The 20,674-nt window shown below is 30.8% G+C and overlaps 2 protein-coding genes across 4 annotated transcripts; one reads left to right on the top strand and one right to left on the bottom strand.

The window, feature by feature from the left end:
- Positions 1–7,009: 7,009 nt before the first annotated feature.
- LOC145592193 (uncharacterized) lies at positions 7,010–7,504 on the bottom strand. The gene has a single exon (XM_081648654.1). The coding sequence runs from the start codon at positions 7,502–7,504 to the stop codon at positions 7,010–7,012; it is 495 nt and encodes a 164-aa protein (XP_081504780.1).
- A 1,072-nt stretch (positions 7,505–8,576) lies between these two features.
- On the top strand, positions 8,577–20,661 carry LOC145592433 (long chain base biosynthesis protein 1-like). 3 transcript variants are annotated; one of them, XM_081648885.1, is made up of 14 exons: positions 8,578–8,735; positions 8,851–9,009; positions 9,571–9,679; positions 9,791–9,885; positions 10,300–10,391; positions 10,685–10,778; positions 10,856–10,928; positions 11,039–11,171; positions 11,588–11,759; positions 13,805–13,945; positions 14,020–14,115; positions 14,594–14,735; positions 18,392–18,519; positions 19,968–20,661. In XM_081648885.1, the coding sequence occupies exons 3-14, from the start codon at positions 9,574–9,576 to the stop codon at positions 20,163–20,165; spliced, it is 1,470 nt and encodes a 489-aa protein (XP_081505011.1). In that variant the 5' UTR covers positions 8,578–8,735; positions 8,851–9,009; positions 9,571–9,573; the 3' UTR covers positions 20,166–20,661. The 3 variants fall into 3 exon arrangements, with proteins under 3 accessions (XP_081505012.1, XP_081505011.1, XP_081505010.1); XM_081648886.1 differs by lacking the exon at positions 8,851–9,009 and having other exon boundaries at positions 8,577–8,735; XM_081648884.1 differs by lacking the exon at positions 8,578–8,735 and having other exon boundaries at positions 8,757–9,009.
- The last annotated feature ends 13 nt before the right edge of the window (positions 20,662–20,674 follow it).

The following is a 20,674-nucleotide window of genomic DNA, read 5'->3' as shown; positions in this document are numbered from 1 at the left end:
ATTCTAGTGGGATTGTAATCAATAATTATATCTTTTAAAAAATATAAGAATTTATTTGGAATAAAACAAGTGTTTTGAAATATTAAATAAAGAAAAGTATGGACGTTAATTAGTCTAATTTTATTAGATTAAGGACTCTGTACGGCTTTGAGTTAGCGCGTGGACCATCGTGAAACGACAAAGCCATCGCGCCGCGATGGGAGCGGTTTTACTCCTAATCGAATTCGGTCTTTTTCTGATCGTTGTAGGACTTTTTTCTCTATAAATAGGGTCGTATTTCCCCGTTTTCAATCACCAACAATCATCTATTTCTATTCTTCTCTTCTCTCAAAGCTAGAAACTTGTTCTTTCTCCCTCTTTCTAAGTCTTCCCTTTTAAAAATACAACATTCGTCCATCACGAGACTTAGACACACATAACCAAGCTCGAAGTTGCCTTCGCCCTAGACGTGAAAAGTTGATAATTTATGAGGGTTTGGTCCCAAATCCCTATTTCAATTGTTTAAATTAATTGTTTGATTTAATATTTTCCTTGAAGTTACTAGTGTGTGTATTGTTTTGATAGAAAGGGATACGAGACCACAAAGTAAGTTGTTTATTGCTATATTTTTATAGAAAGCATGTTTATATTATTTAAATTTCTAGTGTCATGTTAGAATTTTATTTATTGCTTTCTAGTATCATGATTAGGTTGCTTCCTATTTTCTTCTATCATGTTAGGATTAAAGATTTGATCCTTATTGTTTAGTGACATGTTAGGATTTGTTATTAATCTTGCTAGTATCATGCCTAGGATCTTGCTAATATTATTATGCTTTGATGAGATTGTTATGATGATGATTTGTTGTATCAATATATATTGTTGCTTGATATTATATATTATTGTTATTTCTTGATCACGCCATCTCTTGTAGGATTAAAGGGAATTTGTACTTGAAATCACGTTTAATAAGATAATTAATAATTTTATTTAGGCTAATATGATTTTAATTCAAGTGATCGTCAATAATAGATTTGTTTGTGCATTAATATTCAACCAACATATATTAAATAGGTTTAGGATTAATATATTGATTGTATGTTAGTCAGAAAGCGCACATGAATATGAAAAGAATAAAGTAGAAGCCTATTTTTAGGGCAGGTTCAATCTCTTTTAGGTTGGATTTGTACCTTCATCCCCGAATATCCAATCAGGGTTCAGGACCACTATGGAATTAGCGATCTCATGGATCGTGAAGAGGTGTAACCTTCATCCTGTGAACGGTTTACAAGTTCCTAAAACTTGTTGGCGACTCTTTTGATCTAGCTTCCTTCCCTTTGGATGCCACCATGCTTAAGTGTATGATCATAGTGGGGCTCAAGTGTGGGATGCTTGAAATATTCCCTACAGTTATTTAATTGAGAAGTCATGTTGTATGTTGTGTGCTTGTAAATAGGTGCTACGAGGTACGTTGTGTGTTGATAGGTGAAAGCATGTTAGTGAATTTAATTACGCTTATGTACTTAGCTTTGTTGATTGTGTGTTAGTTGGTCTTGTCTTTACCTTGGCCTTATGTAATACCCCGCATTTATGAAACGTATTTTCTAATTAGTATTCTCTTAAAAAGGGTATTTTAGTAATTTATTTTACTATTTGAATTTTGGAGCCAAAATGATATTTGAATTTCGGCGCCAAAAGTATTTTAAAAACTCAATTATTATTTTTGGATTTTGGATAAGGTTTATTATCCATTTATTTTATTTTAAAAACCAGATTATTTATATATATTTCGGATATTTTAACTAATCAAAATTATATTTTTATTATTTAATTAGGAGGGCCGGATTTCCTAAATAATTAAATAATTGGTATTTTCCTAATTAATTATTTTATACAAAATATATTATTTACATAATCATTTTTAATCCTTAAAATCTAGCAAATATTTCCCAAAAACTATAAGTGGAGGTCCGAAAATATGAGCATAGATATGCTCAATATTTTCGGCCACCATATGCTAAATTTGGGTTAATTATTTTGTTAGTTTTGTATTTTAATTGTCTTCCTCAAAAACCTTATTTCCTTAATTCCTATTTTCCATCTCACAAAGATTTGATCATCTTATTTTCCTACCTTTTATTTTTCTTGGTTATTCTCCAAGTAATCTTCCTTGCCATATTATTTTCCATGAAAACATACCTTCCATATTTTTGTTATACACAATCACCTTAATATCAAAAGTTTTCATATTTCTTTATTCACTTCTCCAAGTAATTCCTTAATACTTTTTACCATAATTCTTCCCACATTCTCTTGCTATAATTCTTGCATGAGCTAGCCTATAAATACCCCTTCATACCTCTCATATTCTTCACACCAAAAACCCAATTCTCTTCTTCTCTCTTATTCTTCTTTTCCCTAAACTTTTTCATACTTTTCTTCTCCTCTTTTCATACAAATATTATCCCGTATTCCTTTGAAGCCAGTTTTCGGGCACTTCTGGTCAGTTTTTGGGGTATTGATGTTTCACAGAAGATTGTTCCTCTCGAAAAATCCTTCAGGTTAGGTCAAGAATCACCCAATTTGAAGTTATATTGAAGGAGTTATGACCTCTGCAAGTTCTGCCTATTCTTTCCAACGAAAATTCAATTCTCTTTAATCATATTCTTTTATCTTCTTCATGGTTAGTTTTTTAAAATACAAATACCTATTTCAAAGCTATAATTTTATATTAAAGTATTATTTTAAAAGAGTTTTATAGTCCATGCACATTAGATTTGAGTTTATGTTGTGATAACATTATGGTTATGTTATTTGCAAGATGTATTCGTGATTGAACTTTGAAAGTGCGAAGTGTTGATGGATATTCGGAATCAAGGTTCTTGAGGTTCTTTTTGTGTGGTTTTTCTAGCAAGGATCAAGGTACGTTTAGGTGGCTAGATACCTTTGAAAGTGATTGGTTTGAATAACATGTTTTACATGATTTGATTGACGATTGAATTAAATTGATTTGAATTATGATTTTGAAATAAATTATGTTTGAAGGGATTGATTTTAATAAAAGTATTTTGAATGATTGATTTTTAAATCATGTTTTGAATGGTTTGGATTACTTATCGTGTTTAAAAAAAAAGGAATTGATTTTAAAAGGTTTAAAATAAAGGTTTTTCAAGAAAGAGTTGTTGATTTTGAAAAGCTATTAATTAATATGAGATTTTATTCTCAACTATTTATTTACAAGGTTTGATTTTGAAAGCATGTAGAATTAATAAAAAGGATTTTGAATTATATTGGAACTATTGGATATTAAAAGGATTTATTGAACCATTGAATTATTATTATTATTATTAATGCTTTATAAGCATGTTGGTAATCCCACTAAGCGGATTTGGTATATTGATAAGGCCTTGGACTTTGTATGACCGGGTCTTTCCTCAAGAATAGCCTTGTAATATAAGAAGACTAGCTTGGGGGGTGTGCACACTTAGGTGAGGAATTGGTTTTAAAGGAATTGGATTAAAAGGAATTGGTTTTAAAGAGTAATTGGTTTATTGAATTGACTATTGATATTGATTATTGAAATTGGTTTTGGAATTTTGAGTTGGAATTATTGGTTAAATTATTGAAAAGGATGGAATTGATTTCAAAAGCATGTTTGCTAATAAATTGAGTTTAATTATCTTGCACTTATCGTACTTAGCATATTTTTCTAATCCGTATTTCTTATTTTGTTTTGGTTCGCCCTGTTTACCTTAATGGTAAGCAGTGTTGACTAATTTCAGGTGGAGTCAATAAGTTGAGCATATGGAGTCCCGGAAATGGTTTCACCTAGATTAGGACATGTTGGTCTTGTGTTTATTTTGAGTATTCATGACAATGGTTACTATTTTTGGTCTATTATTAAATAAAGAAGAGTATTGAAGTTTTCCGCTGCAAAGTATTGGTTTTGTTTAGTAAGTTTGAGTAGCCTTGCGTAATCACGCGGCGGTAATACGCCTAAGTCTATCTCTACGGTATAATTATACGTATTATACTAGTATTTCCGTAGAGGGAGATTTGGGGGTGTTACACCTTATGATGACCCATTTTTAATGGAGAGTAAAGGAAACAAGTACAGAGAAGCTTTTTAGGTGATGAAGCATATTTATGATGGGCATGAGTGAAGAGTGAATATAATCATGCTAGTTTCCATAAGTTTATGATATGTTTATTGCTTTAATTATTTTATTATATTATGTTTGTGAGACTAACGCAAAGGTTTTGAATTGGTTCGGTTTTGTTAAAAGCCTTTAATGGTTCCAAGTTGTAGGTTGACTTCGTTTTACTTTAGTTTGACTTTACTTTCGTTGGTTGACTTTTTAAGTTGAGTCATTTTGAATGTTTTTAAATATAGTCTTTCACTGTGTGTCTTTGATAGTTGCCTTAGCCGTTTTTACGGTGGCGGTAATATCTTAGATTTTCCTATTTTGAGTTTTAAACAGAGCAAAACAGGTATTTTAAAAGAAAGGAATTTCTAGGGTGTTACATTATGTCCAAAGATGTTGTGATAACCTTATGGTTATGTTAATTGCAAGGTGTATTCGTGATTGAAATTTGAAAATGCGAAGTGTTGATTGATATTCGGAATCAACGTACGTTTAGGTGGCTAGATACTTTTGAAAGTGATTGTTTGAATAACATGTTTTATATGATTTTATTGATGATTGAATTAAATTGATTTGAATTATGATTTATGATATAAATTATGTTTCGAGGTATTGATTTTAATATTTGTTTTAATAAATGTATTTTTGAAGGATTGATTTTCATATCATGTTTTGGATTGGTTTGAATTACTTATCATTTTTAAAATAAAGGAATTGATTTGAAAAGTTTGTTGAATTAAATAAAAGGTTTTCCAAAGGAAGAGTTATTGATTTTGAAAGTGGAACGCTAAACGCCGCCCTCGAATTTCCAAGTAACACCAACATTTAAAAGTTAAAAATACGTTCCTACCCTTATTATAAACCAATTAAATTTACCTCAAATATTTTAACTATCGATGAATAATCACAGCTATACAGGTTGATTCATAATTTGCTGATGTTGCATCATGCACAAGTTCATAAATGTAATTCTATGAATAATTGATAAGCTTCAATGAGGACAATGGTCTACGTACAAGACTACAACATGATCGTATTATTACATCGAGTGAAGGAAATACTCTTTCCTAGTTTCATGGTTTCCCTTCTGATTTTTGCAAATTTTGGCAAAGATTTATCTTTAATCTTAAGAACAAGTCACCATTATAGTAAAATAGAATGGTCTTGCTAATCTTTTCATAACAAGAATTTGTGGACACTTCGTATAAAATTTTGCCTATAAAACTACAAAATATCAAAAATTTTGGGTGAATACAAAAATTACATTCTGGGCAAAAATGCCCATTATTTTCACACAGCTGAGAAGGAAACGCCTAGAAATTTCGATTCTTGGTCGGTGGTTCGAAAATTTTGGGCGGTTCCACATGAAATGCCTAGAAATTACGATCCTCCATCGAAGATTCGAAATTTCTAGCGTTTCCACCCATAGATTTCGAAAACATTGGCCGTTTCTACCCATTTTAGAAAATAAAAAATAAAAATTACCCTGATGGAGTATCTTGACACACCGACGTCGATCGTTAACGACAGCTTTCCCCTGTCCTTCCTCAGCATTTTCGTGCGATGGTGATGCGTAGATCTACACTTTGGGATATTCTAGCTTGTAGTGTGGGTTGTGGTGATTTGTAAGTAAAGGGAGGTGGTGATGGTTCAACTTCAATCTTTCTTGACAATTTCAAATTGAATAGAAATAGGGCTCAATTTCAATCTTCCTCTTAATTTGGGTAATTTTATGCAATTTTCTTGTTCTGGGCTTGATTTTAAATAAAGCTCTGATTTGTCAGGAGGAAAAACAAGCAATTTTGTCATAAAAGTGGAAAAAACAATTTATATGCCTCTTGATAAGTTGATAGTGGTCTTCTCTCTATTCATGGAGTGAGTGAAATGGTGGTGGGGAAAGTGATTAAAGATGGTAGTGATTGGAGATGGTAGTTTTTGTTTATAGATAAGGGTAAGTTTGTAAATTTAGTTTTATTTTGCGGGCGTTACTCGGAGATTTAAGGGCAGTATTTAACAACCCCCTTTTGAAAAGTTATTAATATGAGATTGAATTCTCCAGTATTTATTAAAAGGTTGATTTGAAAGCATGTTGAATTGAATTAATAGGAGTTTTGATATAACCTATTATAAAGGTTGACTTTATTTAAAGAGGAATTATTGAATTAAAGCTTTACAAGCATGTTGATAGTAATCCCATTACGCGGATTTGGTTGATAAGACTTTGGACTTTGATCACCGAGTCTTTCATCTAGAATGACCTTGCAATATAAGGGGACTAGCTTGGGGGGTGTGCACAATTGGGTGAGGAATTGGATTTTAAAAGAGGAATCGGTTTTATAAATCATTTTTATTGAATTATTGGATTATTGGAATTGTATTGAGAATATTGAGAATTGGTTTTGAATCATGATTTTTGGAATTATTAGATTAATTATTGGAATTGATTTTAAACGCATGTTTGCAAATAAATCGAGTTTACATTATCTTGTACTTATCGTACTTAGCATATTTTGCTAATTCGTATTTCCCATTTGTTTTGGTTCGCCCTGTTTACCTTAATGCTAAGTGTTGACTATTTTCAGGTGGAGTAATGAATGAGCAAATGGGAGTCCCGAGATTTGCTTCACCTAGTTTAGGAATGTTGGTTTTGTCTTTATTTTGAGTACTCATAACAGTGTTACTATTTTTCTAAGCATTTATGAAAGAAAGTTGAGTTTTCCGTTGCAAGTTTTGTTATTGAGTTAAGTATTTTGAGTATCTTTGCGTAATCACACAACGGTAATACGTCTAAGTCTATCTCTACGGTATAATTTTACGTATTATACTAGTGCTTCCGTAGAAGGAGATTTGGGGGTGTTACACATGGTCTCGCATTCTGTGAGGCATCATGGACATTTATCATCTTCTGCCATGTGCCTATACTTCAATAGAGAGCGAACAGGCAGAGAGTTGGTGCAAGCTCGCCACAGAAGATGTCTCATTTTAGGGGTAGTCTCAAGCTTCCTTAAGTTCACCCACGCATGATGAAAGAGATCAAGATTGCAAGATTTGCCCAGCATATAAATAGTCTTTACATAATACAGACTATTGTTAGAAAACGCCCATGTGATGCAATCCTTCGGGTTTCTCAGACTTAATGGGATTGTGAGAATATACTTGATATCCCGTTCATTAAAAATGCTCACCAATAGATCATGATTCCAATCCATAGTTCCAAAGTCAATGAGGTCGCTTACATTATTCACCAAATCAGATCTCGATGATAGAATTATTTTTGAACCATTCTCGTTAACAACCCATGAGTCCTCCCAAATATTAGTGCAGTTGCCATTCCCAACACGCCAAATGAGGCCCTCTTTAACTAAAGCATTAGCCCCCATATGCCCTTCCAATAATAGTTACAAAATAGACCCAAGGAGGAGTTCAAAAAATCGCCATTAGGAAAGTATTTCTTTACTAGAACTCTGCTCAACGAAGACTCGGGATAAGAGATGAGCCGCCCAGCCTGCTTACTAAGCATGGCTTCATTAAAGACTGCCCTGTCTCGGAAGCCTAGGCCACCCAACATTTTCAGATTGCAAAGAGAATCCCAATTCACCTAGTGAACATTCCGGCGGTTACTAGAGTGTCCCCACCATAATTTTGCAGTCAAGGACCTTATTTCTTCAATAACAATGGTCGGAATTCTGTAAACCCCCATAATATAGGATGGAATCGATTGAATAACAGATTTTATGAGGGTCTCTTTTCCGACTCGAGACAAAAGTTTCTCTTTCCACCCTTGCAATTTCTTCTAGATTATATCTTTCAGAGCACAAAACACCGTTTTCTTAGATCTCCCAATAATGGTAGGAGTACCCAAATACTTTTCATGTTCGTCCACAATTCTCATTTCCAATAGTTCCACAAGATATTTCCTCTCTGACTCACATACGCCTTAACTTTTAGTTATCACCCTATAATTTTCCTAAGACTTTTTGCAATACCTAATATTACAATTATTACGAAACATAAAGAGTATCATCTGTAATTATTTCCAATTTATGACACACAATCACATATGATTTTATACTTCCTCCGATCTTCCGTTTTGGGGTAACGGTAATAATACAAGGTAATATGGTTTTTGTTTTTCGTAATTTGACATGAGAAAATACATGATAAACAAAAAATATTTATCTAATGACATTTTTGTAAATTCCCAACAAATTATAGAGAAGTAGAGAGCACAAGAAAACCCTCCCAAGACCTTAAAAAAAAAAAAAAAAAAAAGGGTTCTCCCAACACCCCATATTTACTCCTTCCCTCCGTGATATCATTCTTCAATCCTTCTTCCATCCTTCTTCCATCTTCCCAATCAAGGGTAAAAAGGACATTTGGAACTCCAATCAGCTACCTCTCTTTTAAAACGCTGCTCAAAGCATATTTTCAAATTAGCTGTTCGAAGGACAAATCGCTCATTGAATCCGCTCCTAACCAAACAGCAAAATTAGCTGATTGAATTGGTCAAAATTAGCGGCTCGAAGGTCAAACGTTTTCAAAGGAACGTTTTTTTAAAATCCTCTTTCTCCTCCTCCCATTCTCATTGCCCGCAATTTCATCAACAATCAGGTAAGCTTATCGAATTTTCAATTAGAACTAGGATATATTCTGAACTTGTGTAATTGGATTGCTGTAATTTCTTACTTTCTAATAGCTTTGATTTGATAATTTTTCCTTTTTTTAGGAGTACTTTATTAGACGGATCTATTCCTTTAATAACTGTGACGGGTCATAGGTATCCATAGAATTGCTCTCTCTCAGATTAGTCAGATATCCATTGAAGCGCAGTTAGCGCTCTCCGTTGAATCTAGTTCTTGTATTCCCCATTGAAGCAACTTCTGAGGTAAGTTGTTTGTATTTGTTATCATCATATCAAATATCCCTAAAATTATGAGATCGATAATTGAATCAAATATCCCTATAATTATGAATCAAATTGTATTGCACAACACTTTAATGTTAGGATTTAACTATGAAATCAGAGCTCTTTTCCCTCCTGCCCTGCCTCAGGGACGGGCCTGACTTGAAATTATCTCAACAATATGCCTAGTTGATTGGAATTGCAAAAAATTCTGATTTGTGTTGATTATAGGCTAGTCTAGAGTTATTTGTAAAGATTGAATTTCATTGCAACTTTTAGGTCAAAGCTTGTCAACTCTATTGTTGAATGATATTGGGTATGGGACTTAATGTATACTTTAAAAGAGAATAGAAAAAGGAGAGGCGACAAAAAGTAGAGACGTCGGAGAATTTCCAAACAAGGGAAAGTGAAACTGAGAATTTAAGCTATTGTGCATTAGAACTGACGGTGCATTGGCTACATTGAATGCAATCTTGACTTTTAGTGTTTGTTTGGAAAAAAACAGTTAAGCGTTGTATGGTTGTCAATTGGTTGTGTTTACAGGAGATGGAAACAACTATTATAAGCATGCTGCAAACTTCAGTAGATTGGGTGACAATGGCTTTTGAAGCTCCCTTTGCTCGGGCTGTTGTCTTTGGAGTACAAATTGGGGGTATCCTCTCATATCCGTTCCATTACTTTATTGAAACTAGGTACTGAAATTAATATATGCTACTTTTCATCTGTAAATTTCTATAACATTTTTTTGTTGCTTTGTTTGTAGGTCATCTATTTGTTGAAGGTCTTCTCTTTGTAGTCATCCTCTATCTTCTGTCTCAAAAAAGTTATGCGCCCCCAAAGAAACCGTTGACAGAGGAGGTAGGTTATTAATATATTATTTTCCTGCAAGGTTTCATTATCTGTCCCTTTCATTATGTTATCTTCAAAATTGTATTCATGAATGCTGTAGAACTTTTGTGAGAGATTTCACTAAAGTATATGTTTCGGATCCACATTGACCACAACTGTATCATTATATTGTTCTGTATCCTGAGTGTTGTTTTAGGATAAAAGGTTCATCTTCTGATGGCATGTGCTAGACATTTCAGACTATTATGCATTTTTTGTGAGGTAAAATTGGGCTTCTCATATTTAAAAGCTTGATGCTCATCCACTACTACCTGGATACTTCGATAATTGTTGTGTTCTTGTGGGAGCTATAATACAACCGAAGTGTGCTGTGCATGTTGCATTGTACCTTTAGAATCCATGATGATTCTTTTATTTTTGCAGGAAATAGATGGATTGTGTGTTGACTGGACTCCTGAACCCCTTATTCCAGCTATGACAAAAGAAATGCGTCGTGAACCTCCAAAACTAGAGAGGTAAAGTTGATGATTTTTTTTGAGATTTGGTTCTGCAATTATAATATCCATTGTCCAGTTGGCAAATAATAATAAAAAGCTATTAGATGATGTCTGTTGCGTAAGTTTAGAGATGGAAAATAAAATTTGGGATTCTTCAATGTTTACCATAACAGATAGTTTACTTAAGTGTTCTTTGTGGATCTGTTGGTTTTATTTTTGTTTATTTTTTGAATCACACTATGAAGATGTTTTAGAGTTTTGTCATGTTTGAGTCCTAAGTGTTTAATTGATAAATGAACATTTTGATGCAGTGCTGCTGGGCCACACACAGTAATCAATGGCAAGGAAGTTGTGAATTTTGCATCAGCTAATTATTTGGGATTGATTGGACATGAAAAATTGCTTGTGAGAAAATCTTAAGCATATTATTTATATTCTACTTGCATATTGTATTGGCCAATCTGACTTGCTTTGTTTTCTAGGATTCCTGTACATCTGCGGTAGAGAAATATGGTGTTGGTTCTTGTGGTCCTCGTGGTTTCTATGGAACTATTGGTGAGAAATAGTTATTGCTCTTGGTTGAATTGACCCGTGCTAGTATGAGTTGGAAATTTGAATCTGGATTATTTGCATGTTATCATTTCTAATTCTCTCTGATATTTTAGATGTGCACCTGGACTGTGAATCCAGAATTGCAAAGTTTTTGGGGACGCCGGATTCAATACTTTACTCATACGGACTTTCCACCATGTTTAGCACAATTCCAGCTTTCTGTAAAAAAGGCGATATTATTGTTGTGTAAGTATAAGAATCCTCCCCTGTTTGGCTGTTACTCTTGGATGATTATATCATTATATGCATACCAAAGGCCTGTAGTTGTAGTCCTTTTAAAAATTATTTATGTGAACACAACCCACCCTGTTTTTAGTTAACTAATAGCTCTCCCTTCTGAAAAAGTAAAGAAATTGCCACTATGAAGATTATATATTTTACTCACAATCTGACTATGCTGCCTAATTGTTTCATATTGTTGGTTCCAACATTTTGAAATCTTCTTAGAATGATCCATATTTATTTTCCTGTCCATCTGTGGTGTTGATAAAATGAGTTATCGTTATTTTGAATTTCTTTTTGTCATCCAAAGTGTGTTCCCCCTCCCTTTTCTGGCGGATTGGCCTTTCTGTTTTCATCCTATCTGTTGGGTGCTCTTCCAGAGATGAAGGTGTTCATTGGGGTATTCAAAACGGACTCCATTTGTCAAGAAGCAAAATTGTGCCTTTCAAGCACAACAATATGGAATCCCTGAAAAGAACTTTAGAGACGATAACTACTGAAAACAAGCGGAAGAAAACTCGGCGATACATTGTAATCGAAGCAGTTTATCAGGTATGTATTTTATTGGTCACTTGGTTGCAAAATGTGAACCCTAGAACCTCTTAGAAGCTTTAATATTCATATTGCCTGGTCTTGTGTCAATCAAATAATAAAAAGAGTTTCTTTCTAGTTCTTGCCTAGATTTTGAGTTGCCTTAGTGGAAAGTAATGACATAACTCGTCTTTACTCTAAAAAGACAGCCTTGCTAGATTTTTTCTTTCTCCCGGAGTAGATAAGATGGTGATGACTTATTACTCCCTCCATTCTTATATGTTAGTTACGTAATTTGAAAGGAATTCCCCTTTGTTGTTTATGTTTGGAATATATCCTTTTTTAGACTTTTTTTGCACAAAAATGCCTTTTTGGTTACATTTAGAAATTTTCATTTTCTAGACATATTTTAGGACAAAAATACCCTTGATTTGTAAGTTAAATTCCAATATTGTCCTCATTATTCCATGTGGAATTATACCTTTTGCTATATTTCAATGGATTAATCAGCACAATTGCTGATATTGATGTCCATTTTTTGAGACTCTTTATTACTTTCTCTCTCCTCTCTTCTTCAACGTTTTTTTCTCTCTCTCTCCTCCTTCCTCATATGCAATCAAAGATGGCAAAACTGGATTCCATCTTTATCTTAATTTAGGAGAGGTTCTGGAGACTGACCTCGGAGAGACCTGGAGGAAGTGGTACTGTGTGGTGTGGTGGTAGGAAGTGGTTTGAATGAATCCCTTCTTCCTATATAGTTTTTATTGCATCCCTCATTGCATCAAACAAATCTGCAACTAAATTCCAAGCATAAGGGCTATGCATATCATTCAAGTGCACCTAGAGAATTTACATGCCTTATACGGGAGGTTTTTTTTTTTTTTCTTTGAATGAGAGGGATAGTGGGACCTGAAATTCTTGTAGTTTGGATGAGAAGAAGTATTACTACCTCAATGTCTTTGCACAGACTCCTAGGCAAAATTTGTTTGTAAGTGTTAAATAGAGAGAGAAAGCTATAGATGCATGTGATGAGGAGAGATAGAGAGAAGTAACAACTTAAAAGGGAAAGAAAACATTTGTTGCACATAATATGAAACAGAGTTAGTACATTTGTTCTTTTATGTTCTACTCGGTTATTGTAGATACATAGTATAAGAAAATAATAAAAAGGTGAGGGGGTGTAATGTAAAGTTATACAAAGTAACATAGTGTGGGTAAAAAGGTGGCTAGGTATGAGAAAGAAGTGAATAAAGTGATAGTGTGGAAAGTTGTAATTATTGTGTGGTAAGATGGTAAAGGGGGTATGATTAAAGTAGAATAAGCAAAGCGGGCAGAAGTGTAGAACATATAAGAACAGACAGAAGTGGAAATTGGGTAGAACATAAAGAAAGGAAGGAGTTATAAAGAAACTAGCGGGCCATTTTCATTTTTAGGATTGGACAAATGAATTTTTGATGGATTATAAAGGAAAGTAAGCAAACTAATTTAGGACAGAAGGAGTATAAAACACCTAAAGACATAGAAGCTTGACTTTGAGTATGGCATTATTGACTTACAAAGCTTGATGCATCCTGCATCCGTGATAGGCACATCAAATAAGTCTGACATCTAAGATTACTTGGATTTGAATATTTTGGATTCAATCATGTCTGCCAAGATTTAAGTAATCACATGCTAGAAACTTTTGTATTCTCAGACTAGAACCACTAAGACAGAAGGGGCAAGGGGGGATAGGTACAGTCAATCATGAATCCAGGTTTTGGAGATTATCTGTTGCAAACAAACCACCAGCAGGAACATTATGATCCTTTCCTCAATATTATCTTAGATTTGATTCTATTTTTCTTTTTAGATTATTTTAAATCTTATTAGTGGAGTTGGCATGTACAGCATACAATATGTAACTTGCTCTTTAACTCTAAAAGGTTCTCCATAGAGTTATCATTACGGATATTAGGATACTAATGTAATTTATTTATTTATTTATTTATTTTTTATATAAATGTCTTTGATTTAATAATGCATTGTATGAGGCAAATAGTTGATATTACTTTTTTATCTTGCAGAACTCTGGTCAAGTTGCTCCTCTAGATGAGATTGTTAAATTGAAGGAGGAATACCGTTTCCGCCTTATGATGGATGAGAGCAACTCGTTTGGTGTGCTAGGAAGTTCTGGAAAAGGCCTCACAGAACACTTTAAAGTTCCTGTATGTTCAACGCTATTGAGGTTTTAATTGTTTCTCTTATCTCCTTATAATACCTATTGTGACATGGTGTGCAGGTTGAGAAAGTCGATATCATAACAGCTGCGATGGGTCATGCATTAGCTGCAGAAGGAGGATTCTGTACTGGAAATGCAAGAGTCATTGATCACCAGGTATGATAGATCTATTACAATCTATTGTTTGGATGGCATATCTTTGTTACTTGCAGCTGTGCTTTATTGCGTGCTTGTGTATTTTTCAAGTGCGATAAATATGGCTTATCAGCACTTGATAATTTTTTTAGGTAGAAAGTTAGTGAAGAAATACTGGTCAAGTACTTTTAAGAATCTAATATTTAGATAAAAGGTTACAAAATTAAAATTCTGAATAAAACCTGAGCTTGTGTCCTATCCAAGTTGTATTCCATATCTTCATATTGAATTTATTCTGAGACTTGCATATTTTAGGTAAATAGTTATTGAGAAAGACTCATCAGATCAATCTTGGTATCTAAATGCTCCCACCTATTTTATCCTACATCTTAATTGTTCTTGATAATTGTCCTAGTCTCTTTTCCAAATTACATTACGAAAGTTAACATCTTTGTTGGTTAATGACTTGCAATTTGTTGGATTTGGTGTTTACTTGCAGCGCCTAAGCAGCTCTGGTTACGTTTTTTCTGCTTCTTTGCCTCCGTTTCTAGCTAGTACAGCAATCTCTGCTATTAATGTCCTTGAAGAAAATCCTAATCTGATTAGCAAGTTGAAAGAAAATGTTGCACAATTAAGAGCTGGTATGTTCCTGAATTTTTGTTGCAAAAGTTATGTGCATGAGTTCTGCTCTTACCATTACGAATTGGTCTCGTGTATATATTGTTGACATTGTGATTTGGTCAATATCTATTACTGTTCACCATGTTATATTTTAGGATTCAGACAATTTGTGGAGGCCTGAATTTCATGATACATATCGATTGACATGTTTTGTTCGCGGTGGAATACTAAGTAGTATACCATAGTCCTGTAGAAACACTGACAACCTTCTTGGTTCCTTGGGCTATTTAGTTTGTGCCATGTTTACTCTGTTTGGATAGCATCAACCTGCACTATATGTGTAGTTATGCTGGAATAGGGCAAGTCAATTTGGATTCTAATAAGATCTGGAACTTTTGCCTTTCTATTTGGATCAGTGTCTAAACAAGGCAATATATATATATATATACTAGAGAAGCCTACGCGCGCGATACAGCTAGCCATCATAGGGGAGTTATAAATTCAAACCTCAAAGTTTACGTACTTTGAGTTGCTGTTGAATTATACTTGTCTTAGGTCGATCAATAAGAGATTATATCTTAATTTATTTAATTGTAGAAACATATTTTGTGTTATGATTATTTATTTTGAAAATGATCATATATATTATAACTCGCCAATGTTACGTATTACTATATAAAAATCAAAGCTATTGCATCATTCTATGACTACAATAGGAGTGTTACGGAGAGGAGAAAACCCTCATTGAACACCCTAGCACAAAAGCTATGTGAATTAGTATATTTACCTGCAATTTGATAGTCTTTGGACCATATAATGGAGGAGATAGCATTTATGAGCTACGAGTATTTAACTGATGATGTATGAGTACATCTAACTCTTCCCTATAATCATAAACTATAAGCTTTTCCTAGGATAAAAATCGAGACAATGACACAGTAACTAAAGCAAAATACATCTTCAAACAGTCTCTTAATCAAAAGAATAAGACTATAGTATCTCATATGTGAGACATAACTGCTACATTTCGTAGAAGACTCATCAAAAGAGTTGCTTTGTTTGACTCCCCTATAAACACAACTAAAAGAGATTACATCAAAAGTATTACTCTTTTTTTTTTTTTTTTTTTTTTTTTTTTTTTTTTTTTTTTATATCATTTTAATGGTATCCAAGTAATTACACTCCACCACTACGAAAGTACCATTATTGCATTCATCCGTCAACTCCACCAATCTTGAGCTGTCCCCAAGTTTAACCGGATACGAGCGTCTCCAAATAGTATGCTTATTCACCTCTTCGTATAACATAAACAGATAGATTGCACAAACTTTACATTTCCTTCGGTATTAAAAAAACAATCAGCAGGGTCATCACCCTTATAGAATTATCGCGGCGGTGGGTGGTGACCGAGGGTACTAGAATGGAAACTGACGTGTTAGCAGTATTTTCCAACAACCAGAAAAGGAGTTCGTGAGAAAAGAGGAAATTGAAAAATGAGGAGTTTTGGCCTTTTCGGTAGTATGATAAAAAGGAAGATAAACAAAAAGAAATAGAGGACAAAAATACGAAAAGTTAAATATTTAAATGCATTAAAATTAATTTTAATTAGGGGCAAATATGTAAATTAACTTTTTTAAGGATATAATAGTCTTCACACTATTCACAAGAGTATTCTCCCACTTTTTATAAGGTAGGAATATATATATATATATATATATATATATATATATATATATATATATATATATATATATATATATATATATATATATATATATATATATATATATATATATATATATATAAAAGTTAAGGCACTGCATGATATAAATTATTTGGACTACTTAGGGTCAAGAACAATGTAATAGGATATATTGGATGAACTAATTAATATACGAAGTATAATATAATTCCTTTTTTGTATTGAATTTTTTTTTTTTTTTCTAAAACTTGGAAGAGGGTGATTGGGAGATGAGGAAAATATGGTGTTGGATAGGGCGGTGGGAAGGGAGAAAATTCACGTCAACAACGTGTCATGATTAGATATGTATATATATATATTTTTTATCTTAGTATTTACTTTTATTATTTTACCAAATTCGTGTTTTATGAACTATATTGATTTCCTTCGCTGAAGTTTTCTCAAACCTTTATGTTTTTTACTCACACATTTTTACCACTCCTATATAACTTTCTTGTTTTTTACTTGGATGCTCTTTCTTTTTCTCACTTTACACAAGGTTTCAACTGATTATCTTGTTATGTCCCTTTTTCTAAATTGGCAATTACTTATGACGATTCATGTTAGATTGTTAGCCGACCCCGAATCATTTTGGGACTAAGACTTTATTGGTGTAGCTATTGTTATTGAAATTTTTTATTAGAAATTTTTGTACTTGGTCCTTTTGGTTAGATTTTAGTGATTCAATTTTGTCGTTCACTGATATTTTGATGTCTTTGTGACTTGATTATGTGCTTTAGATGATTTTATATACTTTCTCTGTTCTTTTTTTATTGCACCATAAGGGGTTTCACACTTGCCAATGCATTACTTTGGCTATTAATATCTTTAATAATACTTTTGTAAAAATTATAAAAAAAAAATTGATATTTGAAAGTAGATTTCGAGACGTAACTAGATCCCACATGACTATGTTTTTCCTAATGGATAAATCACAAAAGATGGTCAAAGAAGATTAAGTGAATAGTGTAAAAGTCCTTATGGTGCAATAAAAGAAAAACGGAGGAAGTATACAAAACTAGAGCTTCTTACTAATGGGGTTGACTTAGTTGCAAAATATGATGTAAATCTAATATCTGATATAAAGGGGAGTTTTTTTCCTAATTTTTAGAGCGCCACGTAGGATTTTATTTTAAAAAAAATTATTAGAGTGCCACTTAGGATTAATATTTTTAAAACGCTATAATCGGATTATGCCACGTAAGATTAGTTTTTTTAAAGCGCTACATAGGATTATAATAACAAAGCGCCACGTAGGATTGATAATTTTAAAACTCTACAATAAGATTATGCCACGTAAGATTAATTTTATATCGTCACATAGGAAAATGTTATATTTTAGCCAATAAAAAAAAAGAATTGCAATTTATTTCAGATCAAAAAATTTATATTAATTATAAAAATAAAATCAGCACGTTTTTTGTGTGGCTGGTCATATTATGTGGCCTCCTGAGACACACCCAAACACTCAAACATTGACCGAGTAACCTCTATTGATTAAGTAACCCCTGTATAACCCTTGATCAACCAAGTAACTCCTGTCCTGACCACACGGTATAACCAACCACATATTAAACTTTGTGAAATAAAATATTACTTTATCTAAAAATGAGAAACAAAGTTAATAATTCATTTTTATAATAGAAAATTCAAGTAAAATATATATTTAGTAAAATATATTATTTGAAAAAATACAAACAAATCGTGCGTCGCATGGGCTTCATCTAGTTAGCCTATATTCTGCAGTTTGGGAAGTCTAGATATGAATGTGGAATCTAGGGCAGAATTTGAAGTTGTTTTTGGATTTGGATATGAGGTTGACTTAAATTTAATAGGATAGCCACACCCCTATCCTCTTGGTCTTCCATCTTTGTAATTCTTCTTGGCTTCATGAGCTACTTGGCTGTGCTAATATGATAGTTCTTTTTGTTTCAGGTTTGTCAAATTCTGAAGGATTAGTAGTTGCAAGTGACCCTCTTTCTCCCATCGTTTTTCTACAACTATCAAAATCCACAGGCTCTTCAGAGAAGGACCTGCAGTTGCTTGAATATATCGTCGATGAGGTATACGTGCCACTGAACAATTTATTTATTTATTTATTTATTTATTATTATTATTATTATTATTATTATTATTATTATTATTATTATTATTATTATTATTATTATTATTATTATTATTATTATTATTATTATTATTATTATTATTATTATTATTATTATTATTATTATTATTATTATTATTATTATTATTATTATTATTATTATTATTATTATTATTATTATTATTATTATTATTATTATTATTATTATTATTATTATTATTATTATTATTATTATTATTATTATTATTATTATTATTATTATTATTATTATTATTATTATTATTATTATTATTATTATTATTATTATTATTATTATTATTATTATTATTATTATTATTATTATTATTATTATTATTATTATTATTATTATTATTATTATTATTATTATTATTATTATTATTATTATTATTATTATTATTATTATTATTATTATTATTATTATTATTATTATTATTATTATTATTATTATTATTATTATTATTATTATTATTATTATTATTATTATTATTATTATTATTATTATTATTATTATTATTATTATTATTATTATTATTATTATTATTATTATTATTATTATTATTATTATTATTATTATTATTATTATTATTATTATTATTATTATTATTATTATTATTATTATTATTATTATTATTATTATTATTATTATTATTATTATTATTATTATTATTATTATTATTATTATTATTATTATTATTATTATTATTATTATTATTATTATTATTATTATTATTATTATTATTATTATTATTATTATTATTATTATTATTATTATTATTATTATTATTATTATTATTATTATTATTATTATTATTATTATTATTATTATTATTATTATTATTATTATTATTATTATTATTATTATTATTATTATTATTATTATTATTATTATTATTATTATTATTATTATTATTATTATTATTATTATTATTATTATTATTATTATTATTATTATTATTATTATTATTATTATTATTATTATTATTATTATTATTATTATTATTATTATTATTATTATTATTATTATTATTATTATTATTATTATTATTATTATTATTATTATTATTATTATTATTATTATTATTATTATTATTATTATTATTATTATTATTATTATTATTATTATTATTATTATTATTATTATTATTATTATTATTATTATTATTATTATTATTATTATTATTATTATTATTATTATTATTATTATTATTATTATTATTATTATTATTATTATTATTATTATTATTATTATTATTATTATTATTATTATTATTATTATTATTATTATTATTATTATTATTATTATTATTATTATTATTATTATTATTATTATTATTATTATTATTATGTATAGATTTAAGATTTCTGAGCTAGTTATACTTCATGCAGCTTTTGGAGAAGCACAATATATTCGTTGTAACTTCTAAGCGGTCAACACTTGATAAATGTCCTATACCTGTTGGTATAAAACTATTTGTTTCTGCTGGACATGGTGAATCTGATATAATGAAAATTTGTAAAGCATTGAAGATGGTTGTGCCATCAGTGCTAAATAATCCTGCTGAAAGTTTGGCTTCTGAAAATTGAAGTCAGATTGATTTCTGCTTGTGGATTCAAAGCTTGAGATATAGTTAGGAAGACCCCTATTAGAGACTCCTGCAAAAAGTTTTATCTATCTGAAATTGCTGAAGAATACATACTTGCCATTTAACAAGATGTTCTCTGGAAGTAACGGAAACATGGGGTTGGTATCGCGCTGTGGAAATTTTAGGAAAACTCGCAGTTTTGTAAATCTGAAATGCTGTGCTACTGCACCTTGATTGAGGGAAGTAGCTTCTAGTACAATGTTGGCATAACTTGTCATACTCTTGGTTTTGGCTCTTTCAGGACTAGCATGTTATGTAGATTGATTTTTCTTCCTACAGTCCAAGAAGCATGTAAGTATAGTGATTGTGATTTTGAAAACCATCTTAATAGTCTTTAAGTTCTTGACCAATATTGTTTATTTTTTCACATTGTATCGTTAACGTATAAACCATAATACATTTTAGCGATTTGTTTATCACATAATCTTTTCTGTTTCTGGCTCATTACTA

Source organism: Chenopodium album, chromosome 18, assembly GCF_948465745.1.
Source record: "Chenopodium album chromosome 18, dcCheAlbu1.1, whole genome shotgun sequence".
NCBI lineage: Eukaryota > Viridiplantae > Streptophyta > Magnoliopsida > Caryophyllales > Amaranthaceae > Chenopodium > Chenopodium album.
Note: the sequence above shows the minus strand (reverse complement) of the source record. Positions and strands in the feature narration are given on the sequence as shown.

Excerpts from the sequence above, each read along its gene's own strand:
- LOC145592193 (XM_081648654.1), bottom strand. The coding sequence starts at position 7,504 with ATGGGGGCTAATGCTTTAGTTAAAGAGGGCCTCATTTGGCGTGTTGGG.
- LOC145592433 (XM_081648886.1), top strand. The coding sequence starts at position 9,574 with ATGGAAACAACTATTATAAGCATGCTGCAAACTTCAGTAGATTGGGTG. Across the intron at positions 10,392-10,684 it reads GAACCTCCAAAACTAGAGAG|TGCTGCTGGGCCACACACAG; the intron begins GTAAAGTTGATG and ends ATTTTGATGCAG. Across the intron at positions 13,946-14,019 it reads CAGAACACTTTAAAGTTCCT|GTTGAGAAAGTCGATATCAT; the intron begins GTATGTTCAACG and ends CATGGTGTGCAG.